This window comes from Notechis scutatus, chromosome 1, assembly GCF_049901735.1.
Source record: "Notechis scutatus isolate UNSWTSFEM ecotype Mainland chromosome 1, rNotScu1.2, whole genome shotgun sequence".
NCBI lineage: Eukaryota > Metazoa > Chordata > Lepidosauria > Squamata > Elapidae > Notechis > Notechis scutatus.
Genome location: NC_142009.1, coordinates 7,375,343 through 7,392,971, shown reverse-complemented (window position 1 = coordinate 7,392,971; position 17,629 = coordinate 7,375,343). Strand labels below are relative to the sequence as shown.

Below are 17,629 nucleotides of genomic sequence, written 5' to 3'. Positions count from 1 at the left end.
TTTTTAGAAAAGTCAAAATGTGATTCATTCAAATGCACAAATCCATTATTTTAATGATAATAATAATAATAATAATAATAATAATAATAATAATAATAATAATAATGATGATGATGATGTCATTGTCATTTGGAATACAACCTGCCAGATATCACAGTTGTCGTAAACCGAAGCATACAATTTATTGATATCGCTGTACCGGGAGATGCCAGAGTTGAAGACAAAGAACTGGGGGTGGGGGGTGGGAAATCACAAAATACCGCAACCTGGCCATCGAAACTATGCGATTATGGATGAAACCTGTAGCAGTGATAGCCATTGTCATCGGGGTACTTGGTACCATGCCCAAGAATTTTACAAAATACATCAAGAAATGGCAGCTTCCTGCAATAACTCCAGCGGAGCATTCAAAAATGCTATTTGGAATAGCGTACATTTTAAGAAGATACTTGGTTTGATACCTAGGATGCTGGCAGCAACCTGTATCAACCATCAGCACCAGTCAATGGTATTTCTGATGCCTTTTTGAATGTTCAGTTGACAAAATGAATAAAAGATGATGATGATGATGATGATACCATAAAACTGGTGGGACCATAAAATAAAAAAAGTCATAGAAAATGAAGCAGTTAAATTGCTCTGGGACTTCAGAATCCAGACAGGCAGGCACCTGCCACGTAACACCCCGGATTTAACAGTTGTTCGTAAGAAAGACAAAAATGTCTGGATAGTGAATGTGGCAGTGCTTGGAGACAGCAGAAGAGAAGAGAAAGAACTGGAGAAGGTAACAAAAATACAAAGACTTACAAATAGAAATAGAACAACTGTGGCAAAAGCAAGCAAGGGTAGTACCAATAGTTATAGGCGCCTTGAGTGGAGTCCCAAATCAACTGGAGCACCACTTGAACACCATCAGTGGCATTGACAAATTTGCCATAAGTCAATTGCAAAAGGCGGCTTTACTTGGAACAGCTTCCATCCCGCGACAGATATCTGTAACACCGTCAAACATCCAGATCTGCCTATCTCAGGTCCTCGATAAGGACTCGATAGGTAAACAAAAATGCCAAACCCAGTCTGAACATCTGACTTACTGCGCAATGATCAGTAATAATATCTGTAACACCATCTAACATCCACATCTGCCTCTCCCAGATCCTCGGTAAGAACTTGATAGGTAGACAAAAATGCCAAACCCAGCCTGAGCATGCAGCATACTGTGCCATCGACCATCATAATTTTTATTACGGCCACAGACCAGCGTCACTAATAAAAAGCATTAAAGGATTTATATTCCTTGCAGTCATCTGGTCATTAGCACTCTTTCTGAGAATCTTACAAATCCTTCCATTCTCCACCATTCAGTCAGAACAGAAGAAGCTTCTTGGACGAGAAGTGAAACATCTTTGAGCAAAAACAAAGAAAGCCCAGTTGCTGGGACAACCATGACCTGGATGATGGAGAATCTCCATAGACATTTTTATTTATGTTTATTTTTATTTATTTATTTAGTTGTCAAGCGATTATAAGATAACAGGTACAAGAATAAACACAGTTATGAATATATGAAATATATGACATATATGACATATAAGAAAAATAAAAAGAAACAATAAAAAGAAACAATAGGACAGGGACAGGGAGGCACGTTGGTGCGCTTATACACGCCCCCTACAGACCTCTTAGGAAAGGGGTGAGGTCAATAGTAGACAGTCTAAGGTTAAAGTTTTTGGGGTTTGGGGAAGAAACCACAGAGTCAGGTAGAGTATTCCAGACATTGACCACTCTGTTGCTGAAGTCATATTTCCCGCAATCAAGTTTAACAGATAACAGATAATCAGAGTTGGAAGGGACCTTGTAGGTCATCTAGTCCAACCCCCCACCCAAGCGGGAGACCCTACACCATTTCTGACAAATGGCAGTCCAATCTCTTCTTGAAGGTCTCAAGTGATGGCGCTTCAAAAACTTTCGAGGGCAACTTCTGTTCCATGGGTTGATTGTTCTCACTGTCAGAAAGTTTCTCCTTATTTCCACGTTAAATCTCTCCTTGTTCAGTTTCCATCCATTATTCCTTGTCTGGCCTTCGGGGGCTTTGGAAAATAGCTTGACCCCTTCCTCCTCTGTGGCAGCCCCTCAAATATTGGAAGACTGCTATCCTGTCTCCCCTGGTCCTTCTCTTTACTAGACTAGCCAGGCCCAGTTCCTGCAACCGTTCATTGTATGTTTTAGCCTCCAATCCCCTAATCATCCTGGTTGCTCTTCTCTGCACTTTTTCTAGAGTCTCAACATCTTTTTTATAATGTGGTGAGCAAAACTGGATGCAGTACTCTAGGTGTGGTCTAAGGCTTTATAGAGTGGAATTAGTACTTCCCTTGATCTTGACTGTATCCCTCTGTTAATGCAACTTAGGATTGCATTAGCTTTTTTGGCTACTGCTGCACACTGCTGGCTCATATTTAGCTGGTTTCCCACTAAGTCTCCAAGATCCCTTTCCCAGTTCCTGCTATTGAGCCTGGTTTCACCCAGTCTATAGGTGTCCTTTTGGTTTTTCTTGCCTAAGTGTAGGACTTTACTTTTCGTTTGGTGCGGTTTACCTTGAGTTTGTATCTATTGTGTGCTCTTGTATTGTTATGGTTGAAGCTGAAATATTCATTGACAGGTAGGACATTGCAATGTATGATTTTATACACCATACTTGGATCGGACCGAAGGCGGCGTAGTTCTAGCTTTTCTAGGTCTAGAATTTCAAGTCTGGTGGCATAAGGTATTCTGCAACGAGTAGAGGAGCGGAGAACTCTTCTTGTGAAATATTTCTGGATTTTCTCAACTGTGTTAATATCCAGATTGATGAGCTGTATTCGAGTATTGGTCTAGCAAATGTTTTGCATGCTCTAGTTAGTAGTGTAATATTACTGGAGAAAAAGCTACGTAGGATTAGGTTAACAACTCTTAATGCCTTTTTGGCTATGTAGTTACAGTGGGCTCTAGCACTTAGATCATTAGATCCTACATCCTACAAAATAAGTGGTTTTTAAAAGTTTCCGAAAGCCAATTTAATGTACGTAAATAAGTAAGTGAGCAAACAAGTACCCGCATTCAGATCTATAGGATTCCATTTTAATTGGATAATTGCCCAGAGGGAATCTGATCCAAAGCCAAATATGCGGGTAATCCAATATGCACCTTGGATCATGCAGAAGATTTGTTGCCAAAAAAAAAAAAATTACCCCCAACAACAATCAAGTGTTCATGTTCGTCCCTGTCCATCAAACTCAGCTAGGTACCCCCACGGAGACAGCATTACTTTGTGAAAATAATATTTACACAGACCAACCCACATAAAAGGAAGCCTGTCTTGGGAGATACACACTGCAGATGAGACATCAAGTCTTTAAAGAAATACAGAGTAAACGCCTGGTTTTGTAGTTTGTGCTTCTTACACGCTGGGAGCAAAAATGGAAAACTAAGGGGAAAAAGGAGGATAATCTGAAAGTAATCCTTTGGCTAGGTTCGCACAATACACTTAACCCACAATTGTGATGTGTTAGGTTTCAGCTTAGTGATTTGTTTTGGTGTCAGCTAGCATGGTTTGTAAACTACGGTAAACAGTCCATGACTTAATGAAGTAGGAAGGCAGCATTTTTTCCTACACCTAGTAGATTTAGAATAACTTTATTGTCATGTTGAATGTACACTAATTGGCATACAGTAAAATGAAATTTCGTTGTATACAGCTTTCAAAGAGTCTCCACCTCCAATATACACTACAAAAGCGTGACAAAAAGAAAAAATAAATACAAAATTATGCATATATCCACATATATTATACAACAGAGAAACAACATAGTCTAATTCGGATGCATATGTACACATGGTGAGAAAGACGAATCTTGCAAGTTTACCAGATGGATGGCATAGGGAAGAAAGCAGGTAGTAACTTACAAGGCCTTGCAAAGAGCCAGATTTAGCTCTGTATTAATTGCTCTGACCAACTATAATACTCTAAGGAGAAATGTTTGTTCTGGCAAGTGAGGTCAAATACATTTGAGGTAGAACAATTTTATTGTATATACTTGCTGCGAAGCCAAGAATTTTATGCACCAAAATGCTACTACAAAATTGAGTTTAGCTTAACTGAGCACCTTTTAAAAGAACCTATATACAAGTAATCCTCGACATACAACCACAATTGAGCCCAAAATTTCTGTTGCTAGGTGAGTCAGTTGTTCAGTGGGTGTTGACCCCTTTCTGGCCAGAGTTGTTAAGTGAATCACTGCAGTTGTTAAGTTAGTAAGGCGGTTGTTAAGTGAATTGGGCTTCCTTATTGATTTTGCTTGTCAAAAGGTTGCAAAAGGGGATCACGTGATCCCCAGGACATTGCAATACTGTCATAAACGTGAGTCACATGCCAAGCGGCTGAATTTTGATCATGTGACCATGGGGATGCTGCAACGGTTGTAAGTGTGAAAAATGGTCATAAGTTACTTTTTTTCAGTGCCGTTGTAATTTCGAATGGTCACATCAGTTCATGGCAAAACATTCACATCTGCCTATCCCAGGTCCTTGGGAAGAACTCGATACGTGGCTAAAAATGCCGAATCCAATCCAAACATCTGGCTGACTATGCAACAAACCATAATCGTAATAATAATAATGATGATGATGATGGACAAGAAGCAGAGGTCATGAGGAAGGGCCCCCACTGCAGCGAGGCAGGGCAGAACCAAAGGTAAATTTGTAAATCTTGGGCCAAAACATGTGCCTCCTCGTACTGGAGACGTCTCCGTTTTGTAAAAAAAATTTAAGTTTATACGGGTCATCCACAACCCATAGGTGCTTTTTCAGGAGGCAACTGGACTTTTCTTGTTTTTGTTTTCTTTTGAAGGTGTTTCGCTTCTCATCCAAGAAACTTCTTCAGCTCCGACTGGATGGTGGGGAATGGAAGGATTTGTGTTCTCTGCAGAGGAAAAAACTGCAAGAACCATTTGCACTACTCGGGTGACCCTGAGGACACAGATAAACCTCCAAGTGCTTCAACAACCCTCTAAAAAAAGAATGCAAATGACCAGCTTTTATTCAAGGAATATAAATTCTATTCTATTCTTTCTCTGTTTTATTCTATTCTCAATAAAGATTCTGTTCTATTCTATTCTATATTCTATTCTATTCTATTCATTCTGGTTTATTCTATTCTATTCTATTCTATTCTATTCTATTCTATTCTATTCTCAGTAAAGATTCTGTTCTATTCTATTCTATATTCTATTCTATTCATTCTGGTTTATTCTATTCTATTCTATTCTTTCTCTGTTCTATTCTATTCTATTCTCAATAAAGATACTGTTCTATTCTATTCTATATTTTATGCTATTCCTTCTCTATGCTATGCTATTCCGTTCCATTCCATTCCATTCTCAATGAAAATTCGATTTCTATTCCTATTCCATTCCATTCCATTCCACTCTACTCTATGATATTCTATTCCTCTGGAGTCACCTGCAGAGTCTGTGAGCCCAGCAAGCAAGAGTCTTACTCAGGTATAAGAGATGTGTGAATGCACAACTAGCCGACAGAAGCCAGGAGCACTGGGGAATTCCTGGGGAGCTCTTATCATTGCCGGTACCAGATTAGCGTCGGCCACTGGTTTCCAGTTACCAGTGTCAAGAATGCCGAAGGGAACCTGTTGTTGCTCTCAATAGCAGGCTGGGCTTGGAAGGAGCGGCTGCCCCATAGGGCCCTGCTGGGGCTGCAGAGACGTGTAATTAAGATGCCCCGAAACCCTTCACCTGAACCTGTAATTACCTGGATGGTATCAGGAAGGCTGGTTGTTGCAAACAGTGGCTTCATTCAGCCTTTTTCCTCCCTCCCTCCATGCTCCGTCGATCTAAGAAATAGTAGCGGAGGGGTGCACCGGGGGGGGGGGAGGGGAGGGAAGTCCGATCCATATTTTAATCTTCCTGATAATAATGAGGAGCTTCATGCTTGTTTAGGGGGCTGGGGGGGGGAGTTGAAAAGTGAATGCAACAGGCTCTCCAAACATGTCCGTGACCAGAATTACAGAGTTGAAAGGGACCCTGGAGGTCTTCTAGTCCAGCCCCCTGCTCATGCAGGAGAGCCAATACCATTTCAGACCAAGGGCTACCCCATATCTTCTTTAAAATCCTCCTGTGTTGGAGCAACCACAACTTTTGAAGGCAAGTGATTCCGTGGTTGATTGTTCGCACGGACAGGAAATTCCTCCCGAGTTCCAGGTTGCTTCTCTCCTTGATGAGTTTCCATCCGTTGCTGCTTTTCCTGCCTTCAGGGGCTTTGGAGAATAGCTTGACTCCCTCTTTCTTTGGGGCAGCCCCTCAGATACTGGAACTCTGCTGTCACGTCTGCATTGAGTCTCTTTCTCTAACTCTTAACAGGATGAGAACTGAGCAATCGTTGGTCCTGGGAGTTTGGTTCAAGCTACCATTTGCTTTACTCCAGGGGTCCCCAACACCCCCCCCACCGGGCCGTGGCCCACTATTGGGCCGCAGCCTGTACAGAACTGGGCTGCACTCAACGGCAGACAAGCACATATGAAGCTCCGCTCATGCGAACAGAGGGCGCTTGCTCTCCCATGCAAAGCTACAGTCACATGTGCGCCCGCTGGCTCACACAAATGAAGCTGTGTGTGTGTATCTAATACACACACACACACACTGTGCCAGGATGCCAACTGGAAAGATTGGAGATGTTCTATTCTATTCTGTTCTATTCTATTCTAACTCTATTCTAACTCTATTCTATTCTATTCTAACTCTATTCTATTCTAACTCTATTCTATTCTATTCTATTCTATTCTATTCTATTCTAATTCTATTCTATTCTATTCTATTCTATTCTATTCTATTCTATTCTAACTCTATTCTAACTCTATTCTATTCTATTCTATTCTATTCTAACTCTATTCTATTCTATTCTATTCTATTCTAACTCTATTCTGTTTTGTTCTGTTCTGTTCTATTCCCGCCTCACTTAGCAATGGCAATTCTGGTCCCAATTCTGGTCGTAAGTTGAAGACCACCTATACAATTTTTTTCAACAAAAGATCAATGATTTAAAATACAGGCACATTTCTTGCCTCCAACTTCCTGCTTCCAACCTGCATTTACCTGCTTTAAGGACGAAGAAATGCATTCCAACTACGTGTCAGGAACTTCGCCCTATTTTACGATCAGTGCGTTAGTTACCTGTCGGAGTCGAATTTACTATCCTGATGCAACCAGTATGACTTTTTTTTTCCTTTCCCTCCTTTTAGGATCACCTCTAAGAACTGTGTCTGCTACCTTTCTGGCTGCTGATGTCTGGTGAAGTTAAAGGCAAACCTTGTTCCCGTCACAAAATTTTATGAGTATACATTTCTGATGCTATCGTTGCTGTCACCTTTCCAGGGCCATAAACCCATGGCGAAACCAGCGGGGCGACAGCCCTGGCGCCATCCCAGCGTCTCTTTCTCTCTCTCGGTGCCCACTCAGAAGGGACATGCCTCACCTCACCTTAGAGCTGCAGGACGACAACATAAAAATCTTTTATTTGCTTGTTCGGGCAGTCCTCGAGTTACAATTGTTCGTTTAGCGACCGTTCGAAGTTACCAGGGCACTGAAAAAAGCGACTTAGGACCATTTTTCAGAGTTACCACCTTTGCAGCATTCCCCATGGAGTTATGTGGTCCAATTCAGATGCTTGGCAGCTGATTCATATTTGTGACCGTTGCTATGTCCCGGGGTCATGCACCAAGCAAAGTTAATGGGGAAACCAGATTCGCTTAATAACCGTGTTACTAACTTAACAACTTCAGTGATTCGCTTAACAACTGTGGCAAGGAAGGTCGCAAAATGGGGCAAAACTCCTTTAAGAAACGTCCCACTTAGCAACATAATTTTGGGGCTCCATTGTGGTCATAAGTTGAGGACCCCCTGTAACTTGACTTGATGAGCTATATATGCAGGTAGTTTTCAACTCGCAACCATTTGTTTAGAGACTGTCCAAAGTTACAACGGCACTCAAAAAAAGGGACTTATGACCATTTTCTCACTTACGACCATTTTCTCACTTATGACCGTCCTCGTGTCCCATGATCAAAATTTCAGATGCTTGGCAAATGTTTCATAGTTATGACAGTTAAAGAGGCCTAGGGTCATGTGATCCCTGTTTTGCGACCTTCGGGCGAGCAAAGTCAACGGGGGAATCCCGATTTGCTTCACAAGCATGACTGATTTAACCGCTGCGGCGATTCCCTTAGCAACCGTGGCAAGAAAGGTCATATTCACATTTACATTCAAATCACCGCCTTTTCTAGCAATGTGGACATTTTGGACTCCGCTGCGGTCGTAAGTCGAGGACTCCCTGCCATAGAGCCATAAACGAGAAGTAATTTGGAGGGGGTGGCCTTAGGATCTGCGGGTTCCTCGTTTAAAGCCACAAAGGTTGAACATGCATCTGTTTTCCCATTTTGCGGCTGTAAACTCACAAAATTTATTACCTGCTGCTCAAAGAAATCCCTCTTAGGCCTGGGTCTTGGCGATCCTGCTAAATCGATTTCACTGGACGATGCTGGGATATACATTATAAGCTGGAAAGAGGTGTCCTTTCTCTACATTATGTGTAATTTTATATACTTTTATAAAGACTCCATGCCCCCCCCTTCCCTGAAATGCCTTTCCTTTGGTTCTGCCCAGTCGAGTCACTGTCTGTTCTCTAATTCTTTGTATTTTTTCAGCAATTTCTTCCCAAAATTTTAGTCCTGCTGAGGTAATTAAATCACCCCCTAGCTCTGATGCAACTAACTGATGGTCAACAGCATCGTAGTGTTTGTATGTGGCCCTTCTCCAGCCGTACCATCAACCTTATTATAATATCATCCAGCACAGAAGATGGGGAACTATGGCCCCTTTAGGACTTGTGGACTTCAACTCCCAGAATTCCTGAGCCAGCCATGTATGGCTGGCTCAGGAATTCTGGGAGTTGAAGTCCACAAGTCCTAAAGGGGCCATAGTTCCCCAGTCCTGATCTAGTAGATCTAGCAAAATGGGCAGGCTGCAGATCCCGTCACCCAGAGACTTTTTCCAGAGGCAAGGGGACTTTCTTGGTTTTTCTTTGAAGACATTTTGCTTCTCATCCAAGAAGCTTCTTCAGCTCTGACAGGATACTGGAGAATGAAAGGTTTCATATTCCTTTCAGACAGCTGGTCATTTGCATCCTTTTAGAGGGTCGTTGAGGCCACTTGGAGGTTTATCTGTGTCCTCAGGGTCTCCTGGTTCCTGTAGTCTGCATTTTTTTTTCCCTTCAGGAAATCCATTCCTACTCCCACACCATTCAAATGGGATTCATCCCAAATTGTATTGCTAAAAGTTTGTAGAGATTCTGAAGAAGCTTCTTGGATGAGAAGCAAAACGTCCTCCAAAGAAAAAAAAAACAACAAGGAAGTCCAGTTGCCTCCTGGAATTAAAGCACATTTGGGACAACCATGACCTGGACCATGGAGAATCTCTACAGACCATCAGCCACGGAGTGTCTGTTATTCTGTCCAGGTGGTCTTTGACTTACTGTCGTTTAGTGACCGTTCAGAGTTAGGAGTTACGACCACAGCTCAGCAAAGACCATCGTTAAGGGAGTTGCTTGGTTGTTAAGCACACCTGGCTTCCCCCACTGACTTTGCATATTGGAAGCCAGCTAAGGAGGAATGCAAACGGCGATCGTGCATGACCTCGGGACAACGCAACCGTCATAAATACAAACCGGTGGACGAGCACCTGAATTTTGATCCCACGACCATGGGCATGCTGCAACGGTCAGAAGTGTGAAAAATGCTCATAGCTCAGTTTTGTCAGCGCCGTTATAATGACGAACGGTTGCTCAACGAACGGTTGTAAGTTGAGGACCACCTGGTCTGATTAGAGGGGGGCTGGAAACAGGACCTGGGACCGAGAATTCAAAGCACACGCCACAGACCTTAGCTGGATGAGCCAGTCAACTGAAGAAAAAAGCGTTTTTATTCTTCCTTGTTTCGGCATTCTGAGCGATTACCCTTCCTTGTTCCCGCAACGGCGGCTCCGATCATAAAAATTCATAACTCGGTAACATTAAAACACACACACACACACACACGCACACAGAGCAAATGTCTCAAATCCGGCCCAGTCTAATCAATTATGCCACCATTGTGTCAAGCAGGGCCTACCCCTCCGTATTTGGAGGGAGGAAGGAAGGGTCGTTGCGAAGGAGGGGTATAAAATGTGCTACAAAATCAATTAAAGATGAAAAAAACCACCCAGAACCCAAATGATAGAGCCTCGATAAGGGAAGGCGCCATGCGAAGCGTACTTGCCGGGGCTCCAAAGCCATCAAAGAGACAGATAAGCATCTTTGGAGAGTACAAGGCGCACACGGGTCATAAGAGAAGAATCACTTCCTGGTTTGGGGAGGGATAGTAAAAATTTACGACCTATTCACCTTCCTTGAGCCTTTCAAACAGCAAATGTACAGATGGGGGAGGGGTTGACTTTCCAATAAAATGGTCGTCGTAAAGAACCAGTAAAGCCATTTTGGGGTTGGGGTTTTGGCAGCCTCAGCAGGAAAGCAGAATATTTACTGTACAAGGAGAATGATAAGGAAAAGAGTTTAGGCAGCAGGAGAGAGAGAGAGAAGGAGGGAGAAAGAGAGAGAAAGAGAGAGAGAGAGAGGAGGGAGAAAGAGAGAGAGAAAGAGGGAGAAAGAGAGAGAGAAAGAGGAGGGAGAGAGAGAGAGAGAGAAAGAGAGAGAGGAGAGAGAGAGAGAAGAGGAGAAGAGAGAAGAGAGAGAAAGAGAGAGAGAAAGAGAGAGAGAAAGAGAGAGAGAGAGAGAGAGGAGGAGAAAGAGAGAGAAAGAGAGAGGAGGGAGAAAGAGAGAGAAAGAGAAAGAGAGAGAAGAGAAAGAGAGAGAGGGAGAGAGAGAGAGAGAGAGGAGGGAGAAAGAGAGAGAGAGAGAGAGAGAAAGAGAGAGGAGGGAGAAAGAGAGAGAAAAGAGAAAGAGAGAGAGAGAGGAGGGAGGGAAAGAGAGAGAGGAGGGAGAAAGAGAGAGAGAAGGAGGGAGAAAGAGAGAGAGAGAGAAGGAGGGAGAAAGAGAAAGAGAGAGAGGAGGGAGAAAGAGAGAGAGAAGGAGGGAGAAAGAGAGAAGAGGGAGAAAGAGAGAGAGAAAGAAGGAGGCAGAAAGAGAGAAGGAGAGAAGAGGGAGAGAGAGAGAGAGAGAGAGAGAGAGGAGGGAGGAAACCAGATTCCACTTCACATCCGTTGTGATGACCCGGGGCGTGGCACAAAAATAACAAAGTCACAAAAGTAGATAAATTTCCTTTAATGCCTCCAACTTGGCCCCCAATGTCCAATTATCCTTGGCTGGAGATCAAACTCTTCCAAAAACAATCTACAAAGGGAAGAAATGCAGTCTGAACCCAAAGTACAGATAAATTTGAAATTAAAAAAACCAACACAAACCACGCTGAAGTAATTGACACGACAGGCCAGGATAATAAATTGTAGACTTCCAAAAGATAACGATAGCACACACAGTTGGGAGGAGGACAAAGATAATACACGCTTTGCTTTCAGCAAGGTGCTGTGTGCAAACGCCCTTCTTATATCCTGTTCTCCCAGCTGCAACTAATGAAAGGGATCAGGGCCCTTTTCTCTCCCGTAAGCCATGTTGCTCCTTCTCCGTTCCTCCCTGCATGCCCTAGGATGAAGAGGGGGTGGCCTGGGTCTTCCTCTGAATGCCCAGCCGGACTGTGCCCTTCCCCCGTTTCTTCCACAGCCACTGGAGCCACACTCCCACTCCCTGTTAGTTGCTCAATCTCCCCCTCAGAATCAAACCCCAACAAGGGCATGACATCCGTGTTCCCAATTTAACAACTGCAGTGCTTCCCTTAACCAGCAACAAGAAAAAAGTCGTAAAATGGAGCCAATCTCAACAACTGGAGAATTCTGGGAGTTGAAGTCCACAAGTCTTAAAGTTGCCAAGTTTGGGGACCCCTGTACTAGAATAAAGATAGGATGGAGAATAAGCAGGACGTGATAAGGTACAACAGATTACTTTGGAAATCACCCCATTCTGCAGAGCCGCTATTTGAAGAGTCTCCGGTGGTCTATAGAGACGGTCTGTCCCCTTTTGAAAAGGTACTGAAATGAGTGGAAGCTTGTTGAAGAGAGTAAAAAATTGGAGAGAAAGACAGAGAGAGAGAAAAGAGAAAGAGAGAGAAAAAATGCAGAGAGCAAGAAAGAGAGAGGGAGAAAGGGAGAAAGAGAAAGAGTTGGGAAGAGAGAAAGAGATACAAAGAGAGAGAGAGAGAGAAGAGAGAGAGAGAGAGAGAAAAGAAAAAGAAAGGGAGAAAAAGAGAAATAGGAAGAAAGGGAGACAGAGAGAAAGACAGGAGGAAAAAGAGAAAAAGAAAAGAAAATGAAAGGGAGTAAAAGAGAAATGGGAAGAAAGGGAGAGAAAGAGAGACAGGAAGGAAGAAGAAGAGAGAGAAAGAGAAAAAGAAAAAGGGAGAAAAAGATAGGAAGAGAGAGAGAAAGAGAGAGAGAGAGAGAGAAGGGGGAGAGAGACAGAGAGAGAAAGAGAAGGAGAGAGGAGACAAAGAGAGAAAGCAAGATAGGCAGAAAGAGAGAGAAAAAGAGAAAGAAAAAGAGAAAAAAGAAAGAAAGAGAAAAAGGAGAGAAAGAGATATAGGAAGAAAGAGAGAAAGAGAAAAAGAGAGAAAGAAAAAGAGACAGAGAGATAGGAAGAAAGAAGGGGGAGAGAGGGGGTGGGAGAGAGAATATGGTGGTTGCTTTCCCCTTAACTCTTACCCTATTTAGACAACTTGCACAAATCAATTTTCTCTCTGTGGTTCAGTTTCCTTTAGCAGTTTAAACCTCAATTCAATCACGGGGCTCCAGGGATTTCCGAAACACTGAAGATTAAAACCCTCCTCCAGCCCCAAGTGTTTTTACTAATGCTGTGTGTTTAATAACTCCACTTATGAGCAATTTTGTTAGGGGGGAAAAATAAAAGTAGAAGATAAATCCAGCCCTGGCCAAAACCTCTGGAAGTGATAGAGCCGAATGTTAAAAGTCAAACTGCCCTGTACTTGCCCTTGAATAAATGCGGCAACACGGCAATCGCGCGTTAAGGAAGACGCCTATCAGGACAGATCTATCATCCCCAGCCAGTGCCAAAAATACCTGCAAACTCATGTCCTCCTCCCTAACGCCACGCCAACTAGAGTTGTGAGGATGGCACAGTGATAAGTTTAGTTTAGTTTACTTTATTGTCATTGCACCTCGTACAATGAAATCAAACACCATCTTCAGTGCACATCGTGACCATGAAAATAAACACAAACACACATCCTTCAACCTCCACACATTGAACCAAAAACCCTCGACACCGCACCAACACTGCACTATACAGCAGAATTCAAAAGAGCTACTGCCCTGGGATAGAAGCTGGTTTTCAGCCTATTTGTCCTTGATTTTATTATTATCCTGTACCGGCTGCCAGATGGTAATAGTTCAAAAAAAGGGTGCCCGGGATGAGATGGATTTTTGAGAATGTTTTGAACTTTCTTAAGGCAGCGGGAGCTATGAAGCTCTTCCAGTTTTCTGAGAAGCCTCAGGTAGAATAATCTCTGCTGGGCCCTTTTATTTATTTTATTTTTATTTATTTACTTTGATTTGTCAATTGCTTACAAGATAATAGGTATACGTATATATACATAGTTATGAATACATGAAATGGGTACATATAAGAAAAATAAAAGAAACAATAGGACAGGGATGGTAGGCACGTTGGTGCGCTTATGCACGCCCCCCAGGGTTGCAATGTGAGCACCCCCAGGTCAGGTCCTCTTTTAGGGTAACACCCAGAAACTTAAAACTGGCCACTTGCTCCCCTCGGTCTCCACTGATAAGCCAGGGCTGGAGGTCTGATCTGTTCCTTCTATAGTCCACTATAAGCTCCATGGTCTCATTGGTGTTGAGGACCAAGTTCTTGTCTCCACACCACGAAAGCAACCGTTGGTCCACCTCATCTCGATAGGCAGACTCATCTCCCCCGGATGAGAGCCATTGCTGAAGAGATAACAACGAGCAAATCAAAAAATACAGGAGCAGACGGGGCCCGTTGGAAAGAGAGAGAGAGCCAACTGTCCAGTTCACAGGTGCAGGTGGACCACAAAACTGAGTCCAAAATTTCTCTCGCTAAGTGAAAAACATCTGCTCAGTTGAATTTTTTTCACTCCATCGTGCGACTTTGTTTTGTTCCATTTTAAGACAGTTTCCTTGCCATGGTTGTTAAGTGAATCACTGCAGCGGGTAAAGGAATAGCACAGTTGTTAAGCGAATCGGGCTCCCCCACTGACTTGGCTTCTCAGAAGGCTGCAAAAGGGGGATCCTGTATGACCCCAGGACACTGCAACCGTCATAAGTACGAGTCAGTTTCCAGGCGTCTGAGTTTTCACCATGTGACCCTGGGGATGCTGCAGTGGTCGTAAGCGTGAAAAATGGTCGTAAGTCTCTTTTTTCAGAGCTGTTGTACCTTTGAAGGGTCACTAAATGAACAGTTGTAAGCCGAGGACTACCTATGTATCACTTAAAAAAAAAACACATATAAGATTCCTGCGTAAAATACCATTTTGGGCAACCGTTGGTGGAAACAAAACAATTGGCTTCTTTAATCTGAATTAAATCAGATTAAGTAGGCAGGACAGATCCTGAAGCTGAGGCTCAAAGTCTTTGGCCACCAAAGGAGAAGAGAGGACTACTTGGAGAAGACCCCGAGGCTGGGGAAGAGGGTAGGCAAGAGAAGAAGGTGAGATGGTGAGACGATGTCATTGACGCAACGAAGGTGAATTTGGGCAAATTCCGGGAGACTGTGCAGGGACGGAGGGCCTGGTGTGATATGTGAATCATGGTGTGATGACCCAGGGTGGGATACAAAATAAACAAAGTCACAAAAACAGATGAAGTCCCTTTAATTCCTTCATCTTGGCTTCAAAGCTCCAAATAGCTTGGCTTCAAAGTTCCTTGACTGGAGACAAAAAACTCACCCGCAAACAGTTGCAAAAAAGGAGGAAATGCCGTTTAAACTAAAAATACCTATAAATTATCGATAGAAAAACAACAACACAAACCACCCTGAAGCAATTAAGGGAACCAGGCAAGATAAGGGCTTGAAGACAGTCCACAGATGTCAGAATACACACTGGGAAGGATGCCAAACTCAAATAAGAACAGACAGACTAGAAATATTTTCACGCTTTGTTTCCAGCACTGACTAACGTGCAGTCCGTCTTTTTAAACAGTTCTCACGGCTGCAGCCCATGAAGGGGATCAAGGCCCTTTCCTCCCCCGCAGACCACGCCATTCACGTTTCTCCCTTATCCTCTCCTCCCTGCGTGCCCTAGGATGGAGAGGGGATGGGCCTGGGTCCTCCTCTGACCGCCCAGCCGGCCTGTGCCTATCCCCAGTTTCCTCCACAACCTCCGGAGCCACACTTCCACTCCCTGTCGGCTGTTCTTCCTCTCCCTTGGAGTCAGTCTCCAACAGGGGCATGACACATGGGGTCGTGAAGAAGCGGATATGACTTAACGACGGAACCAGTGGTGGTATTCACCCAGTTTGGTCAAACTGGTAGCTTCGAGGATCGTCTATGAGCGAACCAGTTCGCTCCGACGATCAACTGCTGGGCCCTCCCACCTGCCCCGGCTCTATTCTGACTTTTATTTCCTGCTTTTGAAGCTCAGCTGCTTCGTGCGGCACAGCGGATTGCTGCGGGTCAGCTGCTGAAGACACAGGGAGAGTGCAGGATTGCAGGAGAAGGTTAGTAGCAAACCCACTGCGCGTGGCACAAAGCGCGCCCACCAAGCTACGCCCAAAGAACCTGTGGTAAAAAAAAAGTTGAATCCCACCACCGGATGGAACAAACAACAAAGTAGCCGACCAGCTCAAAGGGTTTTCATTCAAATTATTATTTTGTTGTTCATGGCAAAGAAGATTGTATGGAACCATTCCAGGTTTCAGTCGAGAGTCTTGAGACGCCCATTAGATTTCTGATCCTCGCCACTCTTGAAAACGAACCATCATCATCGTTCAACATCTCACAATACTTTAGAGCAGGGGTCCCCAAACTTGGCAATTTTAAGACTTGTGGACTTCAACTCCCAGAATTCTGGGAGTTGAAGTCCACAAGTTTGAAAGTTGCTAAATTTGGAGACCTCTATTTTAGAGGATCAATTCCCTCTCAAAGACCAATCGCAACGAGCTCAAGTCTTTTCCCTACCCAAGCAATCTTCCTGTCACATGGGGTTTAAGGATTCTCCTCTCCCCTTATCTAGCTTACAATCGACATCTTACATCCAGTCAGAAAAAAACGAAGTCTTTGGAGGAGATCCGCATGAAACATGACTGTCCCTTCACTCAACGGAGGCCAACAAGTCACATGAAGTTGTCCCAAATCAGCTACTTCCTTGCGGTTCCAAGCTTCAGAACTGGCTAACGACATGCTGATATATCCAAGCAAGTTTAGCTAGTTCAACGTTCCTTCCATGTTCGGGTGTTATCGATATCCCAATCAATACCATCACCAATTAGATATTGTCCTTTGGCCACAAAGACAACATCGTTACTTTCGGCATACCTAAACAAGAGACGGGACGGTCCCAATTTCAAATTTTTTCCAAGCAGTAATCCCACGCCTTCAACCACGATGGAATGAAGTTGTTCATTTTGTCCATCCACAAAATACCTTCAGTTTGATTTACTCTCATAAACATGTTATCAACGGAAAATCCATGTGCATTAACCGTGAACACAATTTTTTTTTAAAAAACAAAACAAAACACTTAGGTCTGATAGACCCTTTCCTACCTGAGGTAGCATCAGTTGCTGAAGATCCTCCCTGTAGATCAGAAGTTGGGCGCGATGATCCGGGCATGCTAACAGGCTCAGAACGGACAGGCTGGATTCTAAAAATACAAACCATGGTCAGTTGAAGGATCCGTTTGTTGAAAAGAGTGCCACGGGGCATGCAGAACAAGAAACAAAGGCAACACAACGATCTAGACCCCGATTCAGAATGCAATAACTGAGCTACAGTATGTAATATCAACAGCACTAGCACTTAAGATTTATATACCGCTTCAGGGCTTTACAGCCCTCTCTAAGCAGTTTACGGAGTCAGGCCTCTTGCCCCCAACAATCTGGGTCCTCATTTTACCTGCCTCGGAAGGATGGAAGGCTGAATCAACCTGGAGCCAGTCAGGATCGAACTGCTGGCAGTGGGCAGTCAGTCTGCAATACTGCATTCTAAACACATATCCATATCTATCTATCTGTCTATCTATCTATCTATCTATCTATCTATCTATCTATCTATCTATCTATCATCTATCTACCTACCTACCTACCTACCTACCTACTGAAATTTGTACTGCCAAACTGCAAGCAGCCGGCAGTCAGCAGATGTAGCCTGCAGTACTGCACTCTAACCACTGTGCCACCGTGGTTCATGGATTGCCATTAAATCTGCACTGGCAAAATGTTTATACTTTGCAAGAATGGTGAATTTCGATAGCTTGGGTGAAGGAAGG

The 17,629-nt window shown here is 43.6% G+C and overlaps 1 protein-coding gene across 10 annotated transcripts in view; it reads right to left on the bottom strand.

Moving 5' to 3' along the window:
• The window catches only part of BCAS3 (BCAS3 microtubule associated cell migration factor), a 624,015-nt gene that overhangs the window by 271,092 nt on the left and 335,294 nt on the right, over window positions 1–17,629 (bottom strand). For all 10 annotated transcript variants that reach the window (XM_087956170.1, XM_087956184.1, XM_087956163.1 and 7 more), the window contains one exon: window positions 16,908–17,005. In XM_087956170.1, the coding sequence (XP_087812296.1) occupies window positions 16,908–17,005 (98 nt within the window). The remainder of the gene's footprint in view (window positions 1–16,907; window positions 17,006–17,629) is intronic.